The sequence below is a fragment of the Xiphophorus couchianus genome, chromosome 17 (assembly GCF_001444195.1).
Source record: "Xiphophorus couchianus chromosome 17, X_couchianus-1.0, whole genome shotgun sequence".
In the NCBI taxonomy this organism is placed as follows: domain Eukaryota; kingdom Metazoa; phylum Chordata; class Actinopteri; order Cyprinodontiformes; family Poeciliidae; genus Xiphophorus; species Xiphophorus couchianus.
The window spans coordinates 12,938,203-12,952,396 of record NC_040244.1 but is presented as its reverse complement, the minus strand read 5'-3'; the positions used below and the strand labels follow the sequence as shown (position 1 = coordinate 12,952,396).

Genomic DNA, 14,194 nt, shown 5'->3' with positions numbered 1-14,194 from the left:
TACTGTTATGGACGCTCAAATGTGGAAAAATTAGACTCATGTTGATATGCAATAGTAATACTGCTGTTAGATTTACCAATTTTAAAAAAAAATCCAATTACTCAATTAATCGTAAGAATAATCGATAGATTACTCGATTACTAAAATATTCGTTTACAACAGCCCTAATGTGCTGTGAGCCATATCTACCGAATTTAACAGAACTAAATGTGTGAAATATGTCTTGCCCTGCAGAAAAATTGTATATAATATGCCATCTTCTGATTTTTCCAAGTTATTAAACTGCAGCAGTAGGTGAAGGTTGAGACATAGATGGACGTGTAAATGGGGAGCTTCATTGGCAGGAGTGACCTAATTTCACATGAGGGATGAGGAGTGCAAAGTTGTTCCAATAGGGGTAATTTCATTTTTTTTAAAGAAATTTCTTCTTTTTTGTTATTTTTGCTGTCATATAACTGGGTCAGAATTTGCTTCATTTTGTACAAATTTGTTCCAAACATGGGCGGACAGCTTAACCCGATGACTCTTGTTACAGTCCAACCTGAAACAACAAGCTTTGCCGGTTTCAGACAAATATTTTTGAAGACGGGGTCTCAGTTCATCAGCAGAAGAGCCTTCTCTCATGCTGCTGGAGAAACAGATAACAGCTGCAGGGGAAAATAAGCACCGGGTCAATGATTCTTTTGATCACATTACAAGATTTTGGCAATTAAGATTTCCATCTTGTTTTCCTGCAGCATGCAACCGTGAAAACTCTCTTTCATCCCCTTTTAGTCCCTTCATTCCTTTCACCTTTCTCTGTCTCTCACATTCTTGCCTTCCCTCCCCTTTCCACAACCACTCATAATCAGACGTGATGGACAAATTGTTCATCACTGACTTTGAGAGTCCACTTGCAGTCACCTCGATTCACCTGCCGTGATCTGCAGTTGTTGTTGTTGTTTGGGATCTTGGCAACAGCAGCCGAGTGCTCAGGCTCGACTCGGACTTTGTTGCCTGGTTTCTGTTTCATCTCTGGAATCTGTTTGTGTGTCTCAGATTCTGAGACGAGTTGAATGTGTGTGTGTGTGTGTGTGTGTGTGTGTGTGTGTGTGTGTGTGTGTGTGTGTGTATGTTCGCCCGCTCGTGTGAAAGTCTCCACTTGACTCTCCTTTCCTAAAACACACTCTGTTCCTATGTTTACACCGTGTCCTGTTAGCCGAGAACAATGAGTGCCTTCACGGCGCGCGGCAGTGGCTGCAGGTTCCCACCAGCCGGGTGGCCAGGTTCTCCTCTCTGGCACGGGCGCAGCGTTTTAATGAACTCCGTGCCCGAGTTGTGGAAAGTCCCCGTGGAGGCTCTGCTCAGGGTAACGAAGCAGGAGACCTCCGGAGAAGGCAGCAAGACGTTTTGCAACATGCAAATCGCCAAAAAGCACATGCAGTTGAGGACAAAGTGTTCACATGGCAGAAAGGGGGCCATAATATGCAAAGTCGTCAAAAAACAAGAAGTCCTGAGAAAAGGTAAGTTTCCCATTGCTGTTTCTATGAATTCAGGAGAGAAGGCAGCAGCTAGAGCACTTGAGTAGCAGATCGTAAACTTGTGAGTCCACAGCTTCCTGATCTGGAGTGTACAGGTGCATGTATTATCACAATGTCACGGAGGAAAGTCATCAGCAATAGGCTTGGAAAAGTAAGTGATGCTGCTCATCAACCTCAGAAGGATTTCAGTAGCTGCCTTCCCATTGACCATATAATTGCACAAATTGGAATTCCGAAAATAAAGTTGCTTAGTAGAAACATAGCATTTTTGAACGAGCAAAATTTTTGAACAATATTGAATATCGAAATTCGCTTATTTTGCGAGACTACAATGGAAACACTGTTTTTGCATCACACGAGTCATGTAATCAACAACCGGATGTCGCTATTGGCAGAAAAAACAAAGAAGACAACAGGAAGTCATAAGAGGATGATGGTGCGGGATGTCAATTATTTAGTCAATTATAAAGTCATTCACATGTGATTTTAATGTGATTTAATTTGAAACACCACAATTGCGAAATTGTGTTTACGTTTTACATTAGCGTAATATCGATAAAGTTTTGCGCACATTTGCAATGGAAGCACACATACAGGAATTGCCATTTCCAGACTAATTGAAATCATCCATTTTACAGCAAGACACATTTAAAACCCAAAAGTATATAAGAAAGTTCCTAATCTTACAAAGAGTGGACTTCCAAACACGTTCCTCTTTCTTACTTAAAGGTCACATTTGTGAACACACATTCATAGAAAAAAGTGTCATGAGCGGATAGTATCAGTAGCAATGGTCTGATCATTTTTCTTTTTTTTCCCCTTGTCTTAGTCTGGCACTGGCAGCGTTGATGGCTGTGTGGGTGCCACCCACCCACCCATCTGTGCCCATCCGGGCCCTCAGGCCCAAAGTCCATCTGGCGTCTTCCACTACTGTCTAGCAAGTTGTCACCTACCCCAGCCACCACTGACAGCTTTAATATGTAGGAGTGTTGTTCAGACGGTACCAAATACAACATAGAAGCCATTGAAACAGTGACCTCAGACACAGCTGACAAGTTGGAGTACTTTACGCACATTTTAAACTGAGCTCAAAGAGCCACAGTTTCTTAAGGAATTAGAATGGATTTTAAAGTTTTAAAGTAACTTTATACAACTCTATGTCTGTAAGACAAGCATGTTCATAGAATTATCAGTAACTTTTTGTAAATAACAGACTAGAAAGGCCAGGAAACTGCTTAGCTATCAAATATGTCTTTCGTTCTTTGTGTAGGTGCACTTTAAATGTACTTTTGCAAGAGAAAAAAAAATTCTATGCATTTTTCTACTAAATTTATAGTTCTTTTTTATTTACAGGAGTTCCTGGAAGTCCAGTTACCAGTTCAGCAGCATTCCAGAGGGGCGTTTGTCATTTCACCCCCTCGCCATTTCAAACTTTTGGAAAAAAAAAAAAATTCTGATCCACAGCTCTTGGGTATAAAAACGAGCTTTCTGTCTTGGGACACCTCAAACCAAGCATGTGTCATTTTCCACCCTCCTCAATGACATTTTGTACTAAGAATCAGTGATCTTGAACATTTCTTGGCACCATTTTGTTATTACTGTGAGCTATTTCAAACCCACCTTGGGGCTCTATTGTACCCAAGATAGGTTACGATACACTTCGTTCGGAGTTATCCTGAACCTGCCATTTTGGATGTTTCTTATTAACCATGTGCCCTCTCTGTAACCTGAAGTCTGGGGACATGTTGTGCTAACAATGTTTAAATTGGTACCCTCTACAGAGGCAATTGGTACAAACCATGTGCCATTTTATAATGTCTTTAGGGACATTTTGTTGTCATCTTAAGGTCATCTTGGGACGTCTTTCACCAGATAGCTATTTGTAATTCCTTCAGGAAGTTCTTTACTTGTGTTGTTGACTAAATTTAAAATAGAGTCCTAAGCAAAATACTTGGAAATGTAGCTTCTTCCTGCTAAATCTAGGTGCTTGCAACTTCTATCCTCATATTTTGTAAACTTCAATATAAGAACATTTACAGATGATCTTATTAGCCATACCTTTTGGTTAAAATATGGCAGAAAGTATTCTTTTAATCAGAATTGACATAACAGTTACATATTTTGTCACTTAATTGTGTTTGTATTTGTCATTTAGCTGCCCTTTGATGAAGTATGGATAAAAATGGATTATGGTTTCTCTGAGAATGCAGAGATACATAATTGAATGCTTGAAATTTCAACTTACTGAACCCAGTCCTTCAAGGAATTTTTGACATTGGAATCTAGATGACATTCTGACGACTGGTTCTCATTTCGGATAGTTTGAACTTCAGGACAGAAAACCTATGAAAGTATCTTACAGTAGAAACTATTGCTGAAGAAATCATCCACAGTAGTCTGTTGTAGACTTACTGCGCCAAAATGCACCAATTACAGATACCAACCTTGGTCATTTTCAATTGACCTCTGAAGACAATTGGTTATGTAGCACACTTAAAGTGAACCAGTATTGGGACAGCCACTAGACATCTACTGGGCTCTGCCAAGAGTAATGATATGTTACACTAACCGAATGCTATGATGGCTCTGTTTACAAATGTTATTTTATTTTTCCCTTCTTGAAAAAATAAAATAAAAATTGATTTCAGTTCTGTAGCAACGTTGCTACCGGGTCGTGCTGTGTATGGAATCTTATCTGTAACCCAAAATGGAGTTTCCACATTGTGAAGGTTCTTCTGATGTCCCGGCTGGCCACACCGCTTACACCCGTCCACAGTCCACAGGGGCGGCTCGGCATCACAATCAAAACCAATCTGTATAAAGAGCAGAAAGTAAGTCATTCTATTTCCATTCAGTTGTTACAGATTTCATATGCTTGCTTTCAAGAGCATTAATTGACATATTTTTTTCCTTATATACTTTAGCTTTGCTAAACTGTTAAGTTTAGCAAAGCTAAATATTAAATGTTAATTCTAAATAATTAGAATTAACATTCTAATTATTTAGAATGTTAAACTAAAAACATACTGACAATGTAAACATGCAATGCATTACGGTACTTGTAACTAATCAAAATCAATTTTAGGATGATTTACAAACCAGGGATATGAAACATTTTACCTTCTAATTGCTTCTAATATGTTGATTAATAAATTTTTAACACTTCAGCATATTATTTTAAACAAACCAACTTATAGTAGTTTTAATATGGCTTGACTATTACTGTGTGCACTTTTAATGAACCGATACCAAAAGCATTCTGTGATTGTAGAGCTAATTTTAGCCTTGTGAAAAATGATACGGGCCTTTAGCATTAGCACCGTGGCTAGTGCTAGCAGTAGTGTTAGCGCCAGTAGCATTTCTACTCTTATTTCTGACGGTACATGACGTAAAACACACCAAAGCATTTAAAACATTAAAATAAATTTCGACAAACTCCAGAATAGTTTACTTAGAGACATATCTCTGCATTAGGTTGTTTAATCTTATATATATTAGCCACAAGCTATCGAGCTAAGCTAAGTTATTCACTCACCGGGATTTCCACAAGCTATTTCTCAATAAGTGGTCATTTCTGTCGCTCATTGAAGGCTCCCTGAGTCCACAATTCAGTCGGTCAGTGCACATGAAAAGAGCAGAACGGGAAAAATTACTAAACTTGAACTACACTGGCCAACCTCGAGTCAGCAGAAACGCAGAGCGCCCTGTAATAGATAGACCCTTCAGATATTGAAACCCAAACCTGTAATTCCTGTACTTTATCATTTTTGCACATTTTTGTGTTGGTCTTAATTCATCCTGTTGAATTACATCAAAGTTTATGGTTGACAAATGCAAGGCACTGCATAAGGACAGGTGGAGTCGAGTGAAAATGACTGAATAAATAATTTCCTTTACCTTGATGCAATACATAAGAAATAAAGCAAGAATTTTTGACGTAAACTTTTCAAATACCCCCCTTGGTGCCATGACTAATGTACCAGAGACTAATGATGCTCCCCTAATGGAGACAACCATGAGGAATAAGCCCCGCCACATTTAATGAGGATTCCACGGTGAGGACCTGCGGCAGCCTTCAGTAGAGAGAAGAGGGTTTTGTAATGAAGAAAAGTTGCCACTCATTTGCATGTCAATAAGCCCCAAGACTCAAAGACAATGGAGGATTAGTGGGGATGCATATAGAAACACAGATGTTAACGTACTCCGGCTGATTTTCGTCACAGGGTGACGAAAGACATCGAAAGACATACATGCTTGGAAGACATCGTGCACATTGAATGGAAAAAGACATATGTTGCCATGGCTGCATTTTTATGCCTTAATTTACGGAGGCTCACTTTTCTTAGTCAATATGCCGTCTTTGAAAGGGAAATAATGCTATATTCCACGTGGTTTGTTTGATTTGTTTTTACCTCTATGATGTTAAATGTAAACAGTATCAGTTTTTAATGTGAGCCATGTGGGCAGTTGCTCAGGGTGGCATTACAAAGGGGCGCAGATGTCTACCAGATGGAATAGGTTATTTCAGTTATGCCCTGAACAAATGTTCTATTTTTATGCATGCCACATGCAATCAATGCTTGTTGTTGAGACTTTTGTGAGTGTCCACTGCATATTATTCTACCTCAGATGAGTTGCTGCATTTTGATTGGTTGGGAGAGGGGCTTACATTGGATGGCATTCATGCAAGAATAAATAATAAAGATTGAAGGAAAAAGTTCCATAATTAAAACTTTTCCTGAATTTACCGCCAGGGACAATCCAAATGTTCTGTCAGGAGGAAGTGGTCAAAATTCCAGCAAACTGTGACGACCTGGATAAAAAAGAAATGTATTTTTGGTCTGTTACTTCTGGGAAGACTAATGATGAACTATCAGGCCAGAGTTAAAGCCTCAAATTGTCAACATTCATGCCCACAATCTTTATATTCTCCTCTCCTTCTTGAGTAAAGGCAGCTCATTAGAACTCCAGAGAACATACAATTAGGCGAAGTGCACTGGAAGGTAGTGTTAAGTGGCGTTTTCTACATCCATGTGTATGGTCCAAGTGGTAATTTTGAAAGAAACCGTACTTCTTATCTATACATGAAACCAACACTCCGCCGAGAGTCAGACGCCTGCGAAGATTGGAGCACCAGCCGTCTTGTCAAGTCCTCAAACACCAATATGTCTTCACTCCGGCTGAATAGGAAGGAGTCAAACGGATGCAAATGCGTCAAGGAGGGCGCTTCAGACTGCTCCTGTAAGCAAAGATGATCATTTCCTGTGGGAAATCAAGGAAGTGAGACAAAGTGCTGGAAATGGGGTGATGGTTGTGGGGAGGAGGAGGGGTTAAGATTATTTCCCAGAAGCAAGATGAAGGTGTAACATGACATCGCGAATTTACCAGAGGTCACAAAAAAACAATAAACATTTCACTTTCACTCCTGCTTCCTGGAAATCCCACTCATCGGCCTCTTACTCATAGAGTCCGGGTTATTATGACATGTGCTTTCTTTGTGGGCAGCAGGCAGAAATGCAGAAGGCATTAAATGGAAAAACTGTTACATAGATACTCTCTCATCCACATCTAAGCCCATTAAGCCATCCATCTATCCGTCTGAGACATCCATCCATTTTTATACATGCCTATTTTTATTTTCTCTCCATATTTTTTGGATTTAAAGAAAAAGAAATCGGTGGTAAGGATATCATTTACATGCTATGAGAGTTGACTCATAATAATTTTAATTCAAACCTCAGAATGCCGTCCAGTGTGGTTTCTATGTCATTTGGAAGAAAAACAGGCCCACAGCATAATACCCAACAGTGAAAATGAGGACATTTTCCACATTTTTTTTTTTGTTTATGTCAAATCTTTAGTCCCATCTTCTGAATCACACACTTCCTGTTAAGTTTCCAGTTACACATCTTTTTATCTTATGTGTTGGTGTAGTCTATAGATATGAGCTGGTCTATGGATGTAAATATTTTATTGTAGACATTTCCATGCTTGAAAATATCTTGAAAACATCTAATGATTTGTTCACTTGTCTTACTTTTTTTTTTTGGTAGAGCAGCAAAGAGAAATTGTCCCATGTCAGTTCATATTTAAACTTAAAAAACAACAACTCTGCAATAAATGATCAAATAAAACATCTCTAGACACTGATAAAAGTGTAAATATATATACAAATCTACTTTTCAGTGTGCGATTATTCAACTGTATGACAAGGTAATTTTATTTTAAGGCCATTTTTCTACCTGAGTGGTTGCTAGTAAATGTAACCAGCAATGTATGTTCAACAGAATCTAATAGTCACGTATAAAAGAAACAGGAGACAAAACAAATTTTTGGTTTGGGAAGAAAACAGCAAGACACCAGACCGATTTCTGTACATAAAAATGGGTGTTTAATTGAAACTTCTGTATCAAAAAATAGCAATATCCATCCTTCACACAGGTCACACAGCTAAAGTGAAATGTCTCATTTATAGGCTATGTGACAAAACAAAAAAAAATGCTCTGCCTATTGTTTAGTTTGCCATAGAACTTAAATTAACCTGGACAGTACACAAACCAGATTTATTACTCTGATACGTAGTCATTTAACATTACCAACAGACTTTTATTCCTTTAAAGTAAATTAAATAACATTCAAATGCTCTGCTTAAATTTAAGTAAACGTCTTTTTATTCTGCTTCAGTGCATCCTCAACATCTCAGAAAAAAAAAAAAAAAAGTTGAAATGTAAAAATAGGTTATAGGAATGCAAACCAAAGGCCAAGTGGGTTATGCAAATCTTTGTGTGTTTGTGGAGGGGCAGGGAGGATTTTTAAGCATAGACAATAAATAAATAAATAGCCACAGAGTGTGGAATGTCTACATGTTTATGAATAAATTAAATGCAAATGAAGAGAGAGAAAAATTTTTTACACGCACACAAAAAAAAAAAAAAGAGGATGGTAAAATAAAATAAAAATACTCTGTACAATATTTGATGGAAAAAAAAAAAAGAAAAACAATTGAACCCATGAATATTGCATTGATTGTGCATCTAAACCCCCCAAACCCTTAGGGAGGCCCGGGGCGTGGAGGGGCGGGAGGAAGGTGGGCACGTGGTGTCAAGCAGTGAGATGGTGGGAGGCAAAAAGAAGTACCAGCACCCCTCCCCATCTTCGCCCTGCAACAGGCATGGGGGAGGGAAAAGATGGAGCGCGGGGGGCAGGAGGGGAGAGAACGAAGGTGTATATTGACATTTCGTAGACATTCAGAAAAGACAGGATTCGGTTTACAAAACACCTGTTCAGGCTATAGCGTGAATAAGCAGCGTTTACAGAGATCGACAAGAGGTGCTTTCAAGTATTTTGTTGTAAGAAACAGTCCACCCCCCCCCTTCTGCAACCCCTCAAGAACCCCACCCAATCCTCTCTCCACTTAAACTCCACCTCCGCCTCTCAGATCAGGAGGCGTTGGCTTACAGTGATGAAGAGAAGGGGGGGTCAAAAATGTCACATAAAATAATAATAATAAAAAAAATATATACTTCTTGAAGCCTCTTCCATCACAGCACAGACAATCTAACCACCACGCCACAGGCCGTAACCCCCCCCCATACCCTCACTGTTGGTTGTTGACAAAAAAAGTCCCCCAAGAAAAGCAGCTTTCCAAAAAAAAGGCACTCCAAAATTAAAACATTTAAATAAAAACTCTTCTCGAAGCTCTATGAGAGCAGTCTGAATAGGAGGGCCTTGCCAGCTCTATATATGTATATGTATGTATCAATATACATACATATACATATATATCTGCCTAGTAATATAAAGAAAGGGAGGGAAAATAAATAGTGCTGGTAAGACCACCCAAACAGCAAAATGTTCCCCATTTGGAAACAAGTATAATGAACTGAATTGAAACAAAAAAGGGGGGGATGGGGACAAATAAGATAAAGTGTAACCAACAAAAATAAATAAGAAATTCCCTACAAAAGAGGAAAAAAAATGAAAGTATTCTTATTTCCTGTTGTTTTCTCTCTGGGCCAGATGAGTGAAGCACATGGCCGCTGACAGTTCTGGGTGGGCAGAAGGCCTTGTCTGTCCCCTCTTTTCACCCCCCTCACCCCCCATCTCCCCTTTATTTCTTCACAAAGTCCACTGAGTCCCATCAGAGCCGCGCTCAGAGGCTTTCCTTGCTCGAGCTTGTGCTTGACGAAGAGTCCGTGTCGATGGTTCTGAGGCGGATTTCTCCCGCCGCGGGCTCCTCTGGCGACTTGGGCGACTCCTCCGCGTTCCTCATCCAGGGGTGGTCGCAGATCTGCTCCAGAGTGGGCCGGTCGGAGGGCCGCAGGGCCAGGCACCATTTGATCAGCTGCTGGCACTCTGCAAGAGGAAACATCAGCTGAGTTCAACATAAGCTTGTGGAAAAGTTACTAGCAATTTACTGCGTGGCTCTTCACCTAGGGCGCCACTGTGTCAGTGAGAGGCAACCGAAATGACTGTTTTTTTGCTTACTGGTGTGTCCACTTTATGGGGAGAACTGTAAGAAAATTCCTGTTTCCCCACTTAAGGTTTATTTCAATTTTAAATGAGTCTGAACTGCCTTCAATAATAAGTTCCCAATGGAATAAATGCTTTACTTATACATTGGACTTAAATGGTTCTAATTAGACTGGTCATATCTGAATTGAATTTTAGACTGATTATAGATTCTTCAAAGCAGATGTTGCATTATTGAAATGTATGGAGAAACTTCTAAAAAAAAAGAAAAAAGAAAAAAAAGTAATTCTCTTGTTGAAGAAAGAGGGCTGTCATTATTAACCTTTGAATGGATGGATCTATAATATGTAGTAGACTGCTATACCACTAAATAATGCTAGAGGGCAACAGAGTCCACCTATGCACTTGTATACACTCACCAGCTGAGATCCTTCTCCTGAAGTAAAGCCTCCCCTTGAGGATCTCATCGTCTTGCTCGAAGGGGATGTCTCCGCACACCATGTCGTAGAGCAGCACGCCTAGCGACCACACCGTTGCCGACCTGCCGTGGTATCTGTGGAAGCGGATCCACTCTGGCGGGCTGTAGACTCTTGTACCTGGGGATTGAATGAGGAGTAGCGTAAGCAAAGTGTCGGCTCACAAAAACCACAAAACAGAATCACAGTGTGCATACACGCGCACACACACACCCAAAAAAAAAAGAGGCAGCAGCGCAAGCAATGACAGGATTTTGGGTGAGTGGAATAAAAACTGACAAGCTGTGGCATGTATAAACTGCAGCTTTCTGAAGCGTAATCTCACCTTAATCTCTTAAATTCCGTTTAAAAAATATATTATGCAAATTCCTAGGGGTGGCCATTCCCCTTGTGCCACCCCCTTGTGGCGCGCTTGGAAAAAACTAAAGCAACGTGAGCCCATCACGTGAAGCCTCGACTCTAGTTTCACAACAAACAGATGTTAGGTGGCACTGACCTTAGATCCACAACACCACTACACACCGTGACTCAGGCTGCCATGACAACATCATGACCGGAAACATTAAAGTACAATCCGGCTCATGAGAGATTAATGCGTCACCGATTAAAAAAAAAAAACATGAAAAAAAAAAATATCGATGAGTCACCTCTGTAAATATTCACTGAGATTTGTCTGGAGCAGCAGCAGCATCATCATCATCATCATCCGGTTTGCATTTCTAATATTAATGCGCACGAGGGGATTTTGGCGAGGAAGACCCTCGACCAAAAACGGATCACTGCGTCACAGCCTCGTTACCGCCTCCGCGTCTGAATATAGCACGGCCGGAGCATCAAGGGCAAAAACACAACTCGGCCCACACGGAGGCATAAAAAAATAATTATATTCATGAAATCCCACCACGGATAAGCACCGTGACATCCCGTAATAGTAACAAGCGTCGCTTACCGTCGAAATCAGTGTAGACCGTGTCCTTGAGAATCGCCCCTGAGCCAAAATCAATAAGCTTGAGCTCCCCGGTGCGTAGGTCCACCAGCAGGTTTTCATCTTTGATGTCTCTGTGTACTACTCCGCAGCTGTAGCAGTGCCTGACCGCCTCCAGAACCTGGCAGAAAAAGCCCCGCGCCGTGTCTTCGTCCAGGGCTCCCTTCTCGGTGATGAAGTCGAACAGGTCCTTCACCAGCTCCGGCCTCTCCATGACGATGAGCCAGCCGTCCGCACGCTCATAATAGTCCAGCAGCTTTATAACTCCCCGAAAAGACGAGCTGACCTTCTTCAGCAGCAGGATTTCCAGCGGCACCATAGCTCCGTTCTGCAATAAGAGAAGAAAAAAAAAGAAAGAAAAATGGCGTCGTTTAATAACAATAGTACAACACAGGTAATAATAACAACATTAACGCCCGCACCCAGCTGCAACACAAGGCGGGGGTGGGGTGGGGGAACCAAAACAAACCACACACTTACAATTGTGCCCCACTCTGTTACTCGCTCCTTCGCGACATGTTTCACAGCGACCTGGAAAAACACGAAAGCCCACACATTAAAAAGTGCACATTCAAATCCACGTTATCTGCGCTAAAATCCCGTCGTGAAATCCTCACCGGTGCGCCGTCAGAAATCCGGCTGCCGGCGTACACCGTCCCGAACCCTCCGCTGCCGAGCACCGAGCCCACTTGGTAAACTTTCTCGAAAGGCTCCTTCTCCACTTTGACTGCAAGTAAAAAAAGGGGGGGAAATGAGAATAATTTCCACCTATTGATCGGTTGAAAGTGAATCAGATTCGCTTAAATAATTATTTCTTGGTAGGAGAAATCCAATATGGAAAGCGAAGCGGCGACATACCGGGCGGGAGCTGGATCTTCACTGGTAGGTGGTCCATACTCGAGGGAGTGCAAATGTGCGAAAATGAACCAAACTTTGACAGCAGCATATTCGAGCTGAACGATGCCGGCGCAAACGACTCCTGTTCGGCTTGTTCTAAAAAGTCACCAGAAGCAAGAACAGCGATGGGCTCAGAAACGGCGCTGCGGACCGCGCGAGCAGTCCAGTCCAAGCTGTGCGCCAACTCCGCCGCACGCGGTGCCCGACGAGAAAGTCGTGTCACGACCGTTAAGTCGCACACTATTTCCCGAAAACCGGCATCAATTCCGACTCCTGTGTCTCGACGTCAAGTATTCCCAACAAAAAACAAGCCGCCTTGTAAATCAAGAGAAAGTCCGTGTGGAGAGACGTGTAGCATGAGAGTACAAAGTGTACAGTGAGTTTAAAGGGGCCGCTGCGGTGTGTTATTATCCCGGAGAGTGGCCGCTGTCTGTGCTTTGGCGCGGTCTTCCCAAGCCAATATTTTGACGCGTAACCAAGAGGCTTGGTATCCCTCCGCTCCAACAACAAATACTTCCACCCAAATTTTAAAACACAGCTTGAAAATATTTGGCGAATAAAATTTAAAATTGACTATATGTGAATTTTCATAGGTCTTAATAGATTTTTAAGGAAATATTCCTTCGAAATATGTATTTTTCAGACGCACTACTTTCTCATAGTACGAGACGCCCAAGAATCCCTTGTCTGGAGGCTGCGCGCTATGTTATCCTATCGACTCGGAGGAGACAGCCAATTAGATAGCGTCTATAAATACAGTGTTTCGTATCTCGACCAATCCAGAAAAAGTTTTCATAATAAAGGAGTCGTTTGAGCGCACGTGGCGGCAATTTCTCTCCATCTCTCCCTCCGTCCCTCCCTTCTCCTTTCCTCTGTGCTCTGCAGCAGGAAGACGCACAACACAAACTATGGCAGCTTGCTGTATGTGTTGTAGCTGTGAAGGTAGATCTGCTGACGCTCACTACGGCTGTTTGTGTTTACATTCCATTGACTGGAACTGCACTTTGAGTTTTGAGATTAATCGAAAGTTTAGACATTATTAAACTGTCTTAACAAGTGTGAGGGCATATTTTCTATTAATTAGATTTTATTTAGTTTTTGTTAGTTACGTTTTATTTTTTGTGATTAGTATCGTTAAATATTAATTGCATAGTATTAGAAAGTACAAAAAGAAGCATAAAACTGAGGTATATTCATTCTTCTGTTGTCTTTGATATCAAATTCCAATTTTCTCAATTTCTCTGCTACAACGCACCGTCATTTCCCGTCGATTCATGTGTGTTCCTTTCGAATATTTATGGATGAATCTTTAATGCGCTACTTGGCATTTTTAGGGATGCTGCAGGAGAACGCCGCGCCGTTCAGAGGCAGGAGTATGAAAACACACCAGCGGCTCACAGCATCATAACAATAAGCGCAAGCACATGGGAATGTAATCAGAGCGCTCGAGGAGCCAGCTGGTCCATTCCGGCAAGTAAACTTTCCAGTTTTAATGTCAAACATTGCACGTGGCCTTGCTTCTCCGTGAACTTTCCACTTTTTATCTTGTGGTACCTTTGATGCCCTCTCTGCATGAAGTTGTGTGTGTGTGTGTGTGTGTGTGTGGGCGTGTGCCACTCGCTAGCCAAACAGTAGCATCAGGGAGTTCCAGGGAACGCTATCTCTCTATACGGCTGGAATGTTATGTAAATGTGCACCCACACACACACACACACACACACACACACCCACACACACTTTGAGAGCAGATTAACAGCCTATATGTTGAACTGCAGCGATCCACATTAAACAGTTGATCTGTAACTCATGTGTGTACTGCAAGCATAACTTTGGGATAGTATTTG

At 41.3% G+C, this 14,194-nt stretch overlaps 1 protein-coding gene and 1 long non-coding RNA gene across 2 annotated transcripts; both read right to left on the bottom strand.

Moving 5' to 3' along the window:
* Positions 1 to 2,021: 2,021 nt before the first annotated feature.
* On the bottom strand, positions 2,022 to 5,505 carry LOC114160712 (uncharacterized). Its single transcript, XR_003598837.1, has 3 exons — positions 5,263 to 5,505; positions 5,056 to 5,115; positions 2,022 to 4,333 (listed from the first exon to the last, which is right to left on the bottom strand). It is a non-coding gene; the product is annotated as an uncharacterized LOC114160712 (long non-coding RNA).
* A 2,383-nt stretch (positions 5,506 to 7,888) lies between these two features.
* On the bottom strand, positions 7,889 to 12,801 carry pim3 (Pim-3 proto-oncogene, serine/threonine kinase). The gene is made up of 6 exons (XM_028044032.1): positions 12,312 to 12,801; positions 12,071 to 12,180; positions 11,934 to 11,984; positions 11,418 to 11,781; positions 10,412 to 10,588; positions 7,889 to 9,875 (listed from the first exon to the last, which is right to left on the bottom strand). Exons 1-6 carry the CDS (start codon positions 12,397 to 12,399, stop codon positions 9,673 to 9,675), a joined length of 993 nt encoding a protein of 330 aa, XP_027899833.1. The 5' UTR covers positions 12,400 to 12,801; the 3' UTR covers positions 7,889 to 9,672.
* Between the last annotated feature and the right edge of the window lie 1,393 nt (positions 12,802 to 14,194).